General features: G+C 42.5%; 1 protein-coding gene across 1 annotated transcript; it reads left to right on the plus strand.

Moving 5' to 3' along the window:
• Positions 1 to 5,623: 5,623 nt before the first annotated feature.
• Positions 5,624 to 15,307, plus strand: SOX18 (SRY-box transcription factor 18). The gene is made up of 2 exons (XM_077460380.1): positions 5,624 to 6,131; positions 9,714 to 15,307. Exons 1-2 carry the CDS (start codon positions 5,825 to 5,827, stop codon positions 10,499 to 10,501), a joined length of 1,095 nt encoding a protein of 364 aa, XP_077316506.1. The 5' UTR covers positions 5,624 to 5,824; the 3' UTR covers positions 10,502 to 15,307.
• The last annotated feature ends 2,477 nt before the right edge of the window (positions 15,308 to 17,784 follow it).

A 17,784-nucleotide genomic window follows, 5' to 3' on the forward strand; every position in this document is an offset into this window, starting at 1 on the left:
TTGCACAGTTCTTCAATGTTGAGTGAATCCTTCAAGGAGTGGATCCTGAAAGCCACCATTGACCGAGTGCTGGGGAATAAACGTTCAGACAATGGCATTGCAAAAGAAAACAGGATATGCCACATGCAGCAGTCTAAGGAATATTGTACATACTGGGAACCACTTGCTCTATCTGTGCAGGGAACCAGCATACAAACGCAGATGCATATGGTCACGCAGGTCACTGGTCTGTACACATCAGAAGAACCACCCAGGCAAGGGAACCACCACCACTAATGGTGCGACTGTCCATATCTTGCTGGTCCAGCTATTAGACCCCTTTCACACTGGGGCGTTTTTTTGGGCGTTTTTCAGGCACTTTAGCGTTAAAAAAAAGCGCCTGTAAAGCGCTTGAAAGAAGCCTCATCTGCAGTCCCAATGTGAAAGCCTTTAAGAGCCCTTTCACAATGTCAGTGCCCGAAAAACGCTCGTAAAGCGCCGCTTAAACTAGCAGCGCTTTACCAGCGTTTTTCGAGCGTTATTGGGGTGCTTTTAACCCCTGCTAGTGGCCAAATAAAGGGTTAAAAGCGCCCACAAAACGCTGCCGCCAATAGCGCTTTTCAGGCGTTTTACAAGCGCTTCCCATTGATTTCAATGGGAAGGGGCGCTTTAGGAGTGGTGTATTCACCGCTGCAAAGAAGCTGCTTGCAGGACTTTTTATTTGACGCCCTGCCAGCGCAGCGCCTCAGTGTGAAACTACTCGGGCTTTTACATTGGGATTGCAGTTGCGGCTTCTTTCAGGTGCTTTTTTTTAAAGCTAAAGCGCCTGAAAAACGCCCCAGTGTGAAAGGGATCTCAGTGTGAAAGCACTCCGGCTTTTACATTGGGATTGCAGTTGCAACTTCTTTCAAGCGCTTTACAGTCGCTTTTTTTAACACTAAATCGCCTGAAAAACGCCCAAAAAACGCCCCAGTGTGAAAGGGGTCTTAAGGAAGCAACTTCATAGGAAAAGCTTAGTGGTCTGTTAGCAATTCTATCCCTGGTGCGTTGTACCCAACAACAGGATCGCTGACCTGACATGGCCCTGGAGGGTCAGTCCTTTCTAAAGTGACCACCCACTGATGTCTTATAACCATCATCACCTCTCTGCTATATCTTGTTATGTGTGTTCCTTATGGAAACATACCTCTTTTTACAAGAAAGAGTCAGACCAACGGCTGGGGCAGATGGGAGGAGCTAAGAACTCAGGTGTGCAGATCTCCATATGCGGTGTGCAGATCTCAGCATCCAGTGACTCTATTTTAGCCGGCCATAGACTGAGCAATTTTCTTCCCTGCAACCACGGGTTGCAGGAAAGAACATCACTTGATTGCCCCCATCAACACAGTTACTGTCAATGGGGAATCCTTCCCGTGGAGCTATTGTATTCTCCCGGCGGGGGCGGGGGCGGGGGGGGGAATCAGTCCCTGCTGGGAGAACACAGTGATTATTGCTTGTGGCTATAACAGCCACTTGCAATAATCACATGTAAAATCTGACAGGCTGGTTGTACCCATGTTGACTGCTCAATCAACTTGGATACATTCATGGTTTGAATCTTGGTCGGTCCCTGCTAAATGTAGTGCAAAGGCCTGTCTGATTGCATACAAATTGAAAAGTGTTTAGGTTTGACTTCATATTATATGGTTTTGGTAAATCGAAAGGAAAGTTGTACAAGTAAATAGTATAATGTATGGGCACGCTATGACAACTCTGTCCATACAGACTTAGAAAATCATTCGAAAAAGCATTCGATTCGACACTCGATCGAGTAGGCTAAATAAAAACGAAATAAAAAAACTAAATAAAATTATCGAAATGCAAAGTTTTATGACAAATAAATAATAATTTTCGGAACCTAAACAATTGATTTTCTAAACATTAGTAGTGGAATTGATCGAAAAAGTAAAAAAAAAAAATCTACAGCGCATGCGTGTGTTAAAATGTAACCCCGGATCATGTAATTTAACCGACTAAAAATGTACAGTTTAAGTTGATATTGATTGATAATATGTCAATAATTAGGCGACAGATCATCAGGCAGAGACACAGGTAAAGGCGAATTCACTTTGCACTACAAGTGCACTTGGAAGTGCAGTCGCTGTAGATCCGAGGGGGGACATGCAAGGAAAATAAAAAACAGCATTTATGCTTGTACATGACTGGATGATAACATCAGCAGAGCTTCCCCTCATTTCAGATCTACCCCTCAGATTTACAGCGACTGCACTTCCAAGTGCACTTGCAGTGCAAAGTGGATTTGCCTTTAGTAAATCAACCCCACAGAACAGAGCTCCATTCTAAACAAAGGCAGAGCTCCATTCTGACAAAGGGGTGGGGGGGGGGGGAGGTAATAGAGGTTGATTTACCAAAGGCAAATGCACTTTGCAAGTGCAATTGCACTCTGCAAGGGCAGTTGTTCCAGAGCTCAGTAAATGATGTAAAGCTTCACTTTGCAAAGAATACCCAATCACATGCAAGGAAAATGAAAACAAAAAAAAGCATTTTTGATTGCACATGATTGGCTAACTAAGTGAACAGAGTTTCTGCTCATTTACTAAGCTTTTTTTTTTTTCATCAATAGATTTTTATTATTGTTATATAATACAGCAGTACATTGCATACATTGTAAGAACAAAAAAAAAAAAAAACGTTATGCAAAGTATTATAACATTTCCAAGTATAATAATTCGTTATACATGTTGTATCGTCATAAATCAAGTAACAAGTGATTATGAAATGTAGAAACGTATCTCCTTGGTAAAGGTTAATGGTTACTATTAGGTAATGATACTCACCCCTCCAAGGAACCCCTACTGGGATCTCTTGTGTCCCCTGGGGGGGGGATTTTAAGCTTGGTGATATTTGTGTAACCATGGTATAAATCGTAACAAGTAGTTGTGTAAATAAAATGGAGAAACTACACTTACAGAGTGCAACTGCACTTTGCAAAGTGCACAGTCTATTTGCCTTTAGTAAATCAACCCCATAGCCCTGGGGGGGGGGGGGGATTTACTAAAACCGGAGCACACAGAATCTGGTGCAGCTGTGCATGGTAGCCAATCAGCTTTTAACTTCAGCTTGTTCAAATAAGCTTTGACAATAAAACCTGGAAGCTGATTGGTTTCTATGCAGAGCTGCGCCAGGATTTTGCATTCTCCAGTTTTAGTAAATCTAAAGCAAAGCTGGGAATAAAATTCATCACATCCCTGAGTAAAAGCAGCACACTGTGTACACAAAAAACACTGGCTAGGCACACATTCAACCCTTTGATCGCCCCACAATGTTAACCTCTTCCCTGCCAGTGTCATTAGTACAGTGACAGTGAATATTTTTTAGCACTGATCACTGTATTCGTGTCACTGGTTCCCAAAAAGTGTCAGTTAGTGTCAGATTGTCTGCTGCAATATTGCAGTACCACTATAAGTCACTAATCGACACCATTAAAAAAAAAAAAAATTACAGTATATACACCATAGTTTGTAGAAGCTATGGGGTTGATTTACTAAAGGCAAATTGACTGTGCAGTTGCCCTCTGCAAGTGCAGTTGCTCCAGACTTTAGTAAATGAGGTAAGGCTTCACTTTGCAAAGAATACCCAATCCAGTGCAAGGAAAATAAAAATGCACTTTTGCTTGCACATGATTGAATGATGGAAGACAGCAGAGCTGCTGCTCATTTACTAAGCTCTGGAGCAACTGCACTTTCCAAAGTGCACATTCTCTTTGCCTTTAGTAAATCAACCCCGATAACGTTTGTACAAACCAATCAATATATACTTATTGGGATTTCTTTTCTACCAAAAACATGTAGCAGAATACAGACTGGCCTACATTTATGAAGAAATTCGATTTAAATTTTTTTTTTTTTTATTGGATGTGTTTTATAGCAGGGAGAAAAAAAAATCTATGTGGTTGATTTAGTAAAGGCAAATAGACTGACTGCGCACTCTGCAAGTGCAGTTGCTCCAGAGCTTAGTAAATGAGCAGAAGCTCTTTTGACTTTCAATCCAATCATGTGCACGCAAAAATGCTGTTTTTTTTTATTTTACTTGGACGTGATTCGGTATTCTTTTCAAAGTGAAGCTTTACCTCATTTACTAAGTCCTGGAGCAACTTTGCACTGCAAGTGCACTTGGAAGTGCAGTCGCCCTCGATCAAAGGGGTAGATCTGAAATGAGGGGAAGCTCTGCTGATTTTATCATCCAATCATGTGCAAGCTAAAATGCTGTTTTTTTATTTTCTTTGCATGTCCCTCTCAGATCTACAGCGACTGCGCTTCCAAGTGCACTTGCAGTGCAAAGTGGATTTTCCTTTAGTAAATAATCCTCTTGGGATTGTTTGCAAAGTAAAGTTTTGCCTCATTTACTAAGCTCTGGAGCAACTGCACTTGCAATATGCACAGTCGTTTTTGCCTTTAGTAAATCAACCCCTTTGTGCACATGGATGCATAGGGGTTGATTTACTAAAGGGAAATAGTCTGTTTACTTTGCAAGTGCAGTGACACTCTTCAAAGTGCAGTTGCTCCGCAGCTTTCTAAATGAGGGGAACCTCTATCGACTCCCATCATCCAGCAGCATGTGCAAGCAAAAATGCTTTTCTTTTTTTTATTCTTTGCAAAGTGATGCTTTGCCTCATTTACTAAGCTCTGGAGCGACTGCACTTTGGGGGTTATTTACTAAAGGCAAATCCACTTTGCGCTACAAGTGCAAAGTGCACTTGAAATTGCACTGAAAGTGCACTTGGAAGAGCAGATCTGAGGGGGACATGCAAGGAAGATAAAAAAACAGCATTTTAGCTTGCACATGATTGGATAATAAAATCAGCAGAGCTTCCCCTCATTTCAGATCTGCCCCTCAGATTTACAGCGACTGCACTTCGCACTTGTATTGCAAAGTGGATTTGCCTTTCGTAAATAACCCCCTTTGAAGAGTGCAACGGCACTTGCAAAGTGCATGGTCTATGGGGTTGATTTACTAAAGGCAATTAAAAGGCAAACTTGTACTCTGCAAGAGCAGTTGCTCCAGAGCTTAGTAAACAAGCAGAAGCCCCGCTTCACTTCCATTATCCAATCATATGCAAGCAAAAAAGCTGTTTTTTTTTTTTCCTTGCACATGATTGGGTATTCTTTGCAAAGTGTAGCTTTACCTCATTTACTAAGCTCTGGAGCGATTGCACTTTGCATAGTGCAGTCTATTTGCCTTTAGTAAATCAATCCGAATGGCTTTTATTGAGGGGAGTTCAGGGGCTTAGGCAAAAAAAGATGCCCAAAGCCCCCCCCCCCCCAAAAAAAGTCAGTTTAGGAGCAGCAGCGTGCATGAACCTTATTGAGTCGGGGGAACGTTTTATTGGCACAAACATAAAAAATTCTTTTGGTTAGCTAAGTGCCACAAGGAAGGGGCATGCAAAAGCCCCACCAGTTGAACATGCCTGCTTTAAGGGGTTAACTACTTAATGACAGCATAGAAAACTGACCAGCTCTCTAGTGTATTTCACCGGTACAGCCTCCTCTACCCCCTCCAGGGTTTTCCTCCTCCCACCCTGCAGCTGATTGGTGACAAGTTTCTATATTTGGTCCCTATTATTCCGAGCAACCCAAACAGCTGGATTCTGAATGACAGAAAGAGACGGTGACACCAGGCAACAGAGGCAGGGGAAAGATTGTACAGATCGCAGTCATAGATAGATAGATAGATCGATAGACAGATCGATTGGCAGCTACTCTTTCCAGAGGAGTATACGGATCGCTGCCCCTGGATTTACACATTCTGTGTGCCCACTTTTGCCCACAAGAGGTGCCCAGCTGGAATGCATAGACCTGAGCCAAGTTACTGCACAGAGGAGACTACTCTGGGCCAACGAGGTGCCGGTTCATGGGTACCCCCTCCGCCCGCAGCCCCTGAACCCGGTCACGCCCCCAGCTCCCCACCAGTTCCGGACAGCCCAGCGCCGAGCCCCTCACCCGGCTATGGATACAGCCACTCGGAAGACAAGCCGGGCGAACCTCGAATCCGGCGCCCCATGAACGCGTTCATGGTCTGGGCCAAAGACGAGCGAAAAAGACTGGCGCAGCAGAACCCAGACCTGCACAATGCCGTACTGAGCAAGATGCTAGGTGAGATGGCTGGCCGTCCGATGCGCTGCCTTATGGCGCAGGTCAAACGCCTTCGGACGGTAGCAAAAAAAAATAAAAAATCTGCGGGTTTGGGTTGTAAAAAAAAATTGTATTAGTAAATTTGGGTCTTAGCTGAGCGGAGGATGCCTAACTTAATCGAATTATAATTCAGTGGAAAAAAAATAAATTAAAGGGATTTGAAGAAATTGTGTGCGATTGTACTTAAATCAAAAAAAGTCGCATTGGGAAGCGAGATCCCTGTTTTGTAGAACGGGCTGTGAAATCCTAGATTCACGCTGCTATTGCTGACTAATCAGCAGTGAAAATTTGTGGTTTTGGGTCCTCTTAAACCTCAGAAATGCAAATCTAAAACCTAAACAGCAGCTGCAAAGCGTGACGTTATAACAATGATTCTGACACTGGCAGGCTAAATATAAAAACGTCCCTTTGTTTAAAGGAATCGTCCATTATAAGTTTAAGGGTTTGGTAGATGCTGAGGACTTAAAACACCTGACAGTCTCTTCTGTCTCCCTGGGACTCCAGGTCTTCTTACTGGTGTTCCCATTATGGGGGTCCCCCACCATCCCTGATTGATTTAAAAATCTAGTTATGGGGGTCCCCCGCCATGCCTGATGAATTTTAATATTTACTTATGGGGGGACGCCCACCATCCCTCATGGACTTTACATTTTTGGAGGGACTCCTACCCTTCCTGATTCATTTTAAAAATGTATTTATGGGGGACTCCCACCATCCCTGATGGATTTTAACATTTATTTATGGGGGGATTCCTACCAATTCCTGATGGATTTAAAAATTTAGTTATGGGGGTCCCCCGCCATCCCTGATGAATTTTAACATTTATTTATGGGGGGATTCCCACCATCCCTGATGGATTTAAAAATGTAGTTATGGGGGTCCCCCGCCATCCCTGATGAATTTTAACATTTATTTATGGGGGGATTCCCACCATCCCTGATGGATTAAAAAATTTAGTTATGGGGGTCCCCCGCCATCCCTGATGGATTTTAACATTTATTTATGGGGGGATTCCCACCATCCCTGATGGATTTAAAAATTTAGTTATGGGGGTCCCCCGCCATCCCTGATGGATTTTAACATTTATTTATGGGGGGATTCCCACCATCCCTGATGGATTTAAAAATTTAGTTATGGGGGTCCCCCGCCATCCCTGATGGATTTTAACATTTATTTATGGGGGGACTCCCACCATCCCTGATGGACTCTAAATTTTTTGAGGGACTCCCACTCTTCCTGATGAAATATAAAATGTATTTATGGGGGGACTCCCACCATCCCCAATAGATTTTAAATCTTATGGGGGACTCCCACCCTTCCAGATTCAATTTTAAAATGTGCGTATGGGGGTCTCCCACCATCGAGCAGAGCCCTCTGATTCCTCCTGTATTGAATTGTATTGTAACTGTACCTTCTGCCCTCATGTTGTAAAGAGCTGCAACAACTGTTGGAACTATATAAATCATGTATAATATTAATAAAAATCCCTGATGGAATTTAACATTTATTTATGGGGGGCTCCCACCATCCTTGATTGATTTTACATTTTTTTGGGGGACTCCTACCCTTCTTGATGAATTTTAAAATGTATTTATGGGGGGCTCCCACCATCCCCGATGGTTTTTAACATTTAATTTACATTATACAGAAAGCAGATGGAGGAGCTAGAACTGCAAAGGTGGACAGAAACAGAACTGGGGACTAGAAGGGAGAGATTCTTTAAACTATATAGCAAGCCAATGGAAGATGCAGCCATCCAGATTCCACCTATAAATAAAATATTATTATTTTTTTAAACAGAAAAGAAGACCCACTCTTTAATTGGTGAACCTCTACATGTCTAGGTTCCGTTTTCTTTGGGACAGGTGCTCTTTAATGATGCTTTCTGTTTGCAGAATGTGCTAGATAAAATCATGATGAAGTCTATGGGGGTTATTTATGAAAGGCAAATCCCCATTTGCACTACAAGTGCAAAGTGCACTTGAAATTGCACTGAAAGTGCACTTGGAAGTGCAGTCGCTGTAAATCGGAGGGGTAGATCTGAAATGAGGGGAAGCTCTGCTGATTATACCATCCAATCACGTACAAGCTAAAATGCTTCTTTTTTTTTTTCTTGTATGTCCCCCTCGGATCTACAGCGACTGCACTTCCAAGTGCACTTTCAGTGCAATTTCAAGTGCACTTTGCACTTGTAGTACAAAGTGGATTTGCCTTTCATAAATCACCTATCTGTCTGGTAGGCAATGGGTTTACTGAATCTCGCAGTGTGTTTTCAATATTATTTAGCACTATATTATTAAAGAGTTTATTTAATGACAGGCTGTTTAAGTGACAAATATTATATATCATATGTGTACACCTAAAAAATATTTTTTTTTTTACAATGATGCTGCAAACATTCCTATTAATAATATTTTTTTTATTCAATTTATTTAGTTAAAGGATCATTCCTTCCTTTCATAATTGTGTTTTTGGAAGATCCCGGTTAGCTGAATCCCTGGATTACTCAGGGAAGCTCATTATGAAACATCAGCACTAGAGGTTTCATCATCAGAGTCGGTGACAAATATAGCGCATACCAAAAATTTAAATCAAAGTCCCTTTAATCAGCATATAAAATAGTTATAAATATTTCATATAGATCTCCAGTAACACAAAGGGGTTGAGTTACTAAAGGCAAATAGACAGTGCACTCTGCGTGAGCAGTTGCTCCAGAACTTAATAAAGATCCAATGTTGCTCCAATGCTGTTTTTTTTTTATTTTCCTTGCACGTGATTGGGTATTTTTGTGCAAAGTGAAGCTTTACCTCATTTACTAAGCTCTGGAGCTCTGGAGCAACTGTGCTTTGCAAAGTGCACATTTTTCTTTAGTAAATCAACCCCATGGTGTTTACAGCATGATTGATCTGTCACGATAATCAGCAGGGTCTGTGAATTTAAATTTGAAATAAAGGAATATGTTGTCCTCTTTTTGCATTCTTTTAAAGGTTTATCTTTTGCGAGGCAATGCAAAGGATGTGCAAAGCTATGTAACCAAAAGCCTGATTTTTAAACATAGCAAAGTTAAGAAAAGATGATGGGTTGTTATAGGTTACTGCTATTTAGACCAGCATTGTACATTTTTTTTTTTTTTTTTTTATTCTTTATTTAAGTTTTAAAAAAAAAAAAACAGGGTAGATCAAAAAGAATCAACAAGCCAATGCCGTTGGCCTGTACGTATGATTTTGAGCTGACCGTAAAAAAATATGACATTTCGTTAAAGCGATTCTGACACCAGACTTTTACCAAATTAGATTTTTTTATTTTATTTTTCATTTTGCTAATTGCCAATGTACTAATGATCTTTTTGAAACACTAATTTCTTCATTATAATCTTAGCAAATATTAGCTTATTTGCTAATAAATAAACGGTCATGTACAATGGGCATGTGCGTGTATTGGTCACACTTATTGGTCACACCTATGACATCTCTATATGCGTATTTTGAAACTTTCCTTTTTTTTTCCGAGGCATTATGTGACAATGTGTTGTTTCTCCAATAGGTCAGTCCTGGAAGAACCTGAGCGTTGGGGAGAAGCGCCCCTTTGTGGAGGAAGCGGAGCGGCTGCGCGTCCAGCACCTCCAGGACCACCCCAACTACAAGTACCGCCCGCGAAGGAAGAAGCAGGCCAAGAAGATGAAGAGAGCAGACACCAGCTCTATTTTGAGAAGTGAGGGCTACTCCGGGGGTCACCCACAGACCAGTCTCACCCATTTTCGAGAACTGCAGCCGCTGGCGTCTGGTGAACTGGAAACGTATGGGCTTCCCACCCCGGAGATGTCTCCTTTGGATGTCCTGGAGCAGAGGGAACCCGTGTTCTTTCCCCCTCACATGCAGGATGATGGTGAGCCTGTGTCCTTTCGATCGTACCAGCCTGGCATCGACTTCAGACAGGAAAAGGCGCTCAGAGAGCTCTCAATACCATACTCCCCCTCACCCACCCAGATGGGCAACATTCTTAGGACTCCACCGTCCTCTGCTTTCTTCTACACCCCCCAGGGTGGGCCTCCAGGCTGCGCCACCCTCGGCCAACTTTCCCCACCGCCCGAAGCTCATCAGTTGGACCCCGTGGAGCACCTGAACCCGTCTGAGCTGTGGGGGGATGTTGATCGCAACGAGTTTGACCAGTATTTGAATATGAGCAGGACTCAAGTGGCCATCCCAGGGTACCACTTGTCGATGTCCAAGCTGGCGTCCGCTAGGACTATGGCCTGCGAGGAAAGCAGTCTGATATCTGCTCTCTCCGATGCCAGTTCCGCCATGTACTATAGCCCTTGTATCACTGGCTGAAGCGAGTCTGCCGTGTGCCCGAGCGACTGGTGCCCATGGTGGCAGATGGGTGTTAGTGCTGGGCACATACAGCTCCAACTCAGTGTACTGCTGAGTGCCAGGTGCAGATTATCCCTGTAATACAGGGTTGTGTGGAGGTCTGAGGAGGTCACGGCAGGCATAAAGACTTACGAACACATACCATTGCAGCAGACTAAAGGAAGACTCCCTCTTCAGGGGACTTGGATATACTCTTCTCTAAGCTTTTACTAAATATATCACTTTGTTTTGTCTGCTTCCTTCTGTGCTTTTTAGACACGTCATTCTATCGCCTGGGAGATCAACAGCTCCCCTGTGCTTTCTATGCAGCTGAATTTAGGATGTGGCCCTACTTTGGCTCAAACTTCTTGTAAGATGCAAAATGATGGTGTAAAGACCTAAAAAGCATAGGAGGAATTTAGAAAGAAATTTGAATCTCGCAAAAGCCAAAGAAGAGTTTGCACAAGTCCTCTGAATTGTGTCTTTAACAGTTTATTGGGGATGCAACTTGTAGTAGTCCGAAGCGTCTCAAACAGCAATCAGGTTCATATTATTTAAAGTGACACGGTACAGGGGGATATGTAGGCTGGGACTGCTACCCTCTCCTTCTAAAAATGCTGGTTGCCCGGGTTTCGTGCTGCTCTGGCAGCTTCAGGTCTATTTGTGGCCAAGTGTGCAAATCAAGAGTTCCAGCCTATCTGTGAATTAGATCCACTGGGCACTCATTAAGGGTCAGTGACTCAAAGTTTTGAATCCACGGACAACCAGATAACTAGCATTTATAAAAGGAGGTCAGAAATGGTAGCCTACATGTCTATCTTAGTACCGGTGTACTTTAAGAATATTTCACAAGCCTAATTCTGCTTGACAATATAAACATCCAGAAAGGAAAGTGATAAGTTGAGTAGTTAACCGAAAGTAGCCCATGGTAAATACAAAGGCTTCTGGAGGCCTACAACCGCTTCAAATCACAAACAGTTTTCAAAGCTTTTGCAATAACCATGTAAAACTTGCCCAACAAAATATTTTCATTGGAAATTTGACTCCCTCAAATGCCGAAATGTGTCGTCAAACCGATTTGGTATTGCAACAGAGGAAGCCATGTTGTAAGCTGAAACAAACAAATGACCCAATACCATCTTTAATAAAAAGATTGATTAGTGGTAACATTGAGCTCTTAAAGCCAAACACCTCAACAGTTTTTTATTCACTCTTAGTATATTTAGGCCTGGTTCACACCTATGCAGGTTGCAGTTTGCATATACTAGGTGCATTTTGCGTTTTTCAATACATGTTTTTGATCCATTGAAGCCTGTGGAGCCAAAAACCAGAAAGAAAAGTCTCTGGCTTTTTCCATAAAAATGCACAGATGTGAACGTGACCCCATAGGAAGCCATGCAAAACTGAAAATGCACTAAAAAATGCACAGGTGTGAACCAGGCCTTAGCATAACACCTGTGAAAGAAGCCTCAGGTGGAAGCTGCAAACCTCTGCCATGCAGCTTCTTCCATATCCTGGAAGTAGCATGAAATAAAGAATGACAGCTTTAATAGACGCTATTCCACACAGGCATGTTCCTTTGTGAGTTGTAACAGATTGCCCTTAAAGCACCACATGGTTAAGCAATAAAAAGTGGGGGAAAATATGGCAATAAGGAAATGCTGCCCCCTACAGCTGACTTGGTAGCACTAGTGACGCTTAGCTTGCATTCTGATAATAATACAGCCACATGTAGCTTACTCAGTTCCTAAAAGCTGTGTCTGGCTCTGGTTTTTCCACCAGGGCCATGATGGAAAGTGACCCGAGGACTATTCTCTGATCCAACAGCCTACGTCCCAAGAATGGCAGGTCCTCTTAACCCCCTGTCCACTGGGATTCTGGGTAACCTATTGCACTGGCCTCTCCTGGTTCCTGAGAGGTTAAATCAGTATTTTATTCATTGTGTTTAACATGACTGTTTTTTTTTTTATGTGTATACCCTGTAAACACTGTCATTTGTGTTTTTTTTTTTTTTATGAACATTTTTTTATCATGAAAAAGTACCTTGGAATAAGATACCTTGAGGATCAGACTTAACGATTGTCTAATTACCGTCAACAGCTGGTCTATGGTGTGATACAGTCAGATATGTCAGTCTGTGCCTTTATCAATGTAAATGCGAATTATAATGTTACAGAGCATTGAACATAAAACAACTCATAACTGACAAGCACATTCCCCGCTCCCCTTACCTCTCCATAGAAATCTTCCATTAACTCTTCCTTTCTCTCTGTATCTTTCCTGCTGGTTTCTGTTTTTTTGTGTCTTTACTCACTCAATTCTTCTGATATCTTCTCTCACTCCCCGGCCTCTCTCTTAATTGCCTTGTTCTCTCTGTATGTCTCTCAGTTATTTCTTTCCCTATTTTTCCATCTCTCTATTTCTCTCTCCCGTCCCCCTATCCTATCTCTTTCTCTCTCTCTAATCTCTCTTAGGCCCCATTCACACCTGAGCACTTTGTAGCTTGAAGCCTGAAGCTACAAAACGCTGGAGGGGAAAAAAATCTATTATTCTCAATGGAGATGGTTCACATCTCCACTCCATGTCGCCTGAAGCCGAACGCCTGAAGCTCAAATAAGTTCTGGACCCTTTTTGTCGCTCAAATCGGGCATTGGTGACCTTTTGCCCTGTGCAAAATCGTGGCAAAACGCTGTAAAAAACGCAGCAAAATCATGGTAAAATCGCACGATTTTCTGCTTGAAAACACTACGTTCAGGTGTGAATGGAGCCTCTCTGTCTCCTAGCTCTATTATTTCTTTCTCCTCTCTCCTTACTTTATCTCTCTCTCTCTCTCTCTCTTTGATCCCTCTCAGCTCTCTTTCCCTGATCTCCCTCCTGTGTTCATTACCTTTCTCTTTGATCTCTCTCCTTACCCTTACTACTCTCTCTCTGAACTTTCTCCTATCTCCATTACCTCTCTCTCTCTGATGTCTCTTCTATTTCCATTACCTCTCTCCCTGATCTCTCTCCTATCTCAATTACTTCTCTCTCGCCAATCTCTTTCCTCTCTCCCTCTCAGATCTCTCTTCTATCACCATTACCTCTCTCTCTCTTTCCGATCCCTCTCGGCCCTCTATCTCTGACCTCTCCTTTCTCCATTACATCTCTCTCTCTGATCTCACCTTAACCTTCTCTCTCACCCTCTGTTCTCTCTCACCCCTCTCTCTCCGATCTCCCTCCTATCTCCATTACCTATTTCTCTTCTATCTCCTTGCCCTCTCTCTCCATCTCTCTTCTATCTCAATTACCTCTCTCCTTAAGCCACTTACGCATGGGGAGAATGTCGGAAGACATTTGCCAGTTAAAAAAAAAAAAAAAACGACCAACATTCTGCCTGTGTGCATGGGGGGCTATCCGTCAGAAGCCGGCTTTTCGGGCCGGTGTTCTGACAAAAAGTGTCCCCCTATCAAATAGTGTCCGGCCCGCACTGCGCAGGTGCAGCACAGAGGACAAGGAGACTCCGAAAGTCTCCGAAGAAGAATGACACCTGAGTCCAGGTTGAAGCCCCACCATCCAAGTGGACATATGGTTGCTCATAGTAACAGGGCCCCTCGCGGGCTCGCTATGCTCTCCACACGTCGGGCATGGCCTCGCTACGCTCAGCTCTTTTTTATTCTAACTCTATGTCCACTTGGATGGTGGGGCTTGAACCTGGACTCAGTGCACAGGCGCCGTTTATCTTCCGAGATGTTCGGCTTCTCCTTGTCCCCCGCACTGCACAAGCGCAGTACAGGATGGACACTATGTGATGGGGGACACTATCTGATACCACCGGCTTCTTTCGGAGGTGCATGCTGGGGAACCATTAGCTGACCAACTCCCGTTCAGCGCTCTCAGCCACTGGCTTCCCCCTGTCGGAACACAACAGCTCAGTGGGGAAGATTGGTGGACTAACCTTGCATGGTTAATACAGCAGCTCCCAACTAGAGCTGACAGTTTTTTTCCATGCAACCCACTGGATTGCATGAAAAAAACTGTAGTGTGTACCCGGCTTTACCCTCCTCTCTCTGATCTCTCTCCTATCTCCTTACCCTCTCTCTCTGATCTCTCCTTTGTCTTCCTATCCTATCTCCCTCTTTCTCATATCTCTCACCTATCACTAACTGTTCTCTCACCACCATTCTTTTACTTGTCTGTCTTCCTATCCTCTCCCTCCTTCTTTCCTTTGGTCTATATGTCTATTTTTTATTTTTTTTGCTCTCTTCCCAAACTTTTCTTTCCTATCATCATAGAGAGCAAATAATTCACCCCTCTCCCCCAGAACATCTGAGTGCTTACACATTCTTTATTGGCATTGAAAAAAAGGTTTATCCGCACCCGCTTATGTTTCTTTCTGGGTTCAGCAGAAGCTGGCATATTGATGCAAGATACATGAATTTGTTTTGTGCAATTGGTTTTTTGAAGAGTAAAACTTTCAGACGTGAATAGGATAGATAGCTGTAGGTTTTAAATAAGTGTATGGTGTAGATCAGTTAATGTGCAACATTATTTTAGGAGGAAAAGGGAAGGTTGTAGTGGCAGTTGGGAAGTAGGTGATTTGAAGGGGCAGTGACAGTCGGTGGTCACTGACCACTGTCAGAGGTATGCAATGTAGATGAAATGTTTAGCACTGGCACAGACTCTGCATGACTGGCACACAATACAGGTGCTAGAAAACTCTTCTAAATCAACCATAGAACATGTAATGTGTGTGTACATCTACTGTCTCATCCTCATATCAAAATAAACTGTATGAAGGGGTTTAATGTACTTTTGTTGTTCTGTCTCTCTACAGCGTTGGAACATCACTTCTGTGGCTGCTCATCCGCTACTCAGAAATATCAGTGGATTCTCTGACACCAATATTTCCAAAATGTTCAAGTGTCATTTCCATCTTTTTCTTTCCCTTCTTCTCTGGCCTACTTTCTCTTTATATGTTGTTCATCTCTTTTTCTTTTTACAAACCGTTTCTTTCTCTCTTGCTTATCCCTTGCTGCCTCCCTCTACTCATTTTTTTCTTGCTATTTTGTTTCTCGTCTTCCTTAATATTTTTTATCTATCTTCATCCATCTTTCTTTCTTTCTTTTTATTCCTTTGTCTTTCTCTTTTTTTCTTTCTCTTTCTTTCCTTCTTTCTTTCTCTATGTTGTGCATTTCTTTTTTTTTCTTATTTTTTTTTTACAAACCCTGTTTCTCTCTCGTTTATCCCTTCCTGTATCCAACTATTTTTTTTTCTCTCGCTATTTTGTTTCCATTTGTTTTGATTTTGCTTTCTTTCTTTCTCTTTATATGTTGTCCATCTATTTTTCTTTTTACAAACTCGGTTTCTCCCTTCCTGTATCCCTCTACAAATTTTTTCTTTTGCTATATTTTTCTGTTTTTCTATTTTTCAAACTCCCTTAATCTTTCTTTCTTTCTTTCTTTCTTTCTTCCCTTCATTCCTTCCTTCCCTTTGTTTCCTTCCTTCCCTTCCCTTTCCTTCCTTCCTTCCCTTCCCTTTCCTTCCTTCCTTCCTTCCTTCCTTCCTTCCTTCCTTCCTTTCTTTCTTCTTTTTCTGTCCACCTTCGTCTCTCTTTTTTGTTCTCTTTCTGTCACTGTCTCTGTTTTATTTTTCTCACTATTTTCGTCTCCCTCTGCCCGGTTATAGCTGTTATTTATTTATTTCAGGTATCTAGTGCCGTCAGTTTACACAGTGCTTTACATATATATTATACATTTACATTAATCCATGCCCTCAAGGAGCTGGCAATGTATCTCACATTCACATGCATACATACACATATTAGGGCAAATTTAGACAGCAGGCAATTAAAGTGGTTGCAAATGTAAATTAAAAATAAATAAATAAATAAACAGGTTTATATATACCTGCTCTCTGCAATAGAATTGCACAGAACAGCCCTGGACCTCCTTTTCTCGGGTACCCCCCGCTGATGCTCCCCCACTGGTGATGGTGCCCCCATGTCACTGGCAGCAGGAGCCAATGGCAAAGCCAGGGAGACACAAAAGTGAGGGGAGAGAAGAGTTACACAGCGCTGGATCATATGAGGGTTCAGGTAAGTAAAAGGGAAGGGGGGGTTGGGGGGGATACTAATGCCTAAACATTTTTTAACCAAATGCAAGGAATGCATTAAAGTAAAATATGTTTAGGTTTGACCACTTTAACCTACCAGCATGTCTTTGGAGTATAGGAGGGAAACGGAGTACCCGGAGGAAAGCCACGCAGACACAGAGAAAACACGCAAACTCCAGGTAGCGCCGTGGTTAGGATTCATATCTGTTGCTGTTTTTCTCTTACATTTTCTCCTTCTGTCCATCTCTCCTTGTTTCTTCCTCCCTCAATATCAACCAGGGTAGAATGTAGCAAGGAAGGTGACAGGAAGGTTAACAAAAAGCTCTTGCATACAAACTATCTAGTTAAGTCACCGTTAATGGCACTCCAACTGCAGTGTCGCCTCCTGCTATAGGTGGTCCTTCTGAGTATCCTAGTCTTTCTTTCTACTCCCAGTGCCCCCCACAGCCTAATCTTGTTCACTCATCTCCAGTATTTAATTTACTTAAGATGAATGATTAGTAAAGACCAATGAACAAAGCAGGAATCAAAAATATAGATTTGCAATATAAAATATTATGTTTAAACAATACATGTGAAAATGGTTTGGCTAAGGGTAGGAATTGAGAGGGGGGGCATTTCCCCACTCGGCCTCTAGTAATAAGATGTTGAGCTGGTGGTCCTGAGTGGATATACTGCAGATATTGGAAACACGCTGACCATGCTCCCCATATGGACCTTTGATCACTGACTGATAGAGGGAGGTCTTCCGCTGCCATCTTCCTTTGTGGCTCTGGAATGTCATGTGATGACCAAATGGTGAAAACTGCAAAGGAAGCTGATCATGGAAGATGTTAAAAGGTCTTTGGGGCACCATTGTATGCTTTGCATGGTACACTTTCTTTAGCTCACAGCAATCTGTGCCTACCCTTTAACGGCTAACTGGTTGTGTTTACCCTCACCCCCCAGGACAAAAGCTCCCAGTCCTCCCCTGGTTTGGCCACAGGTTGGCCAATTATCCTCTAAGGCAGCCATATTTTTACGCCAGAGGAACCCAATAAATAATTAAGAGGTCTCAGGGAACACCTGCTAAACATTATACCTACATCTCACATCGCATGTTATTAATATCAGTCAGTTATACATATCATAATAATAAATAAAAGAATAAGACTTCATGCACATAAAAAATGCTG

Source organism: Lithobates pipiens, unplaced genomic scaffold (assembly GCF_037356315.1).
Source record: "Lithobates pipiens isolate NorthernLeopardFrog02 unplaced genomic scaffold, aLitPip1_a1.2 Scaffold_28, whole genome shotgun sequence".
Classification (NCBI taxonomy): Eukaryota; Metazoa; Chordata; class Amphibia; order Anura; family Ranidae; genus Lithobates; species Lithobates pipiens.

Excerpts from the sequence above, each read along its gene's own strand:
- SOX18 (XM_077460380.1), top strand. The coding sequence starts at position 5,825 with ATGCATAGACCTGAGCCAAGTTACTGCACAGAGGAGACTACTCTGGGC. Across the intron at positions 6,132-9,713 it reads CGTACTGAGCAAGATGCTAG|GTCAGTCCTGGAAGAACCTG; the intron begins GTGAGATGGCTG and ends TTTCTCCAATAG.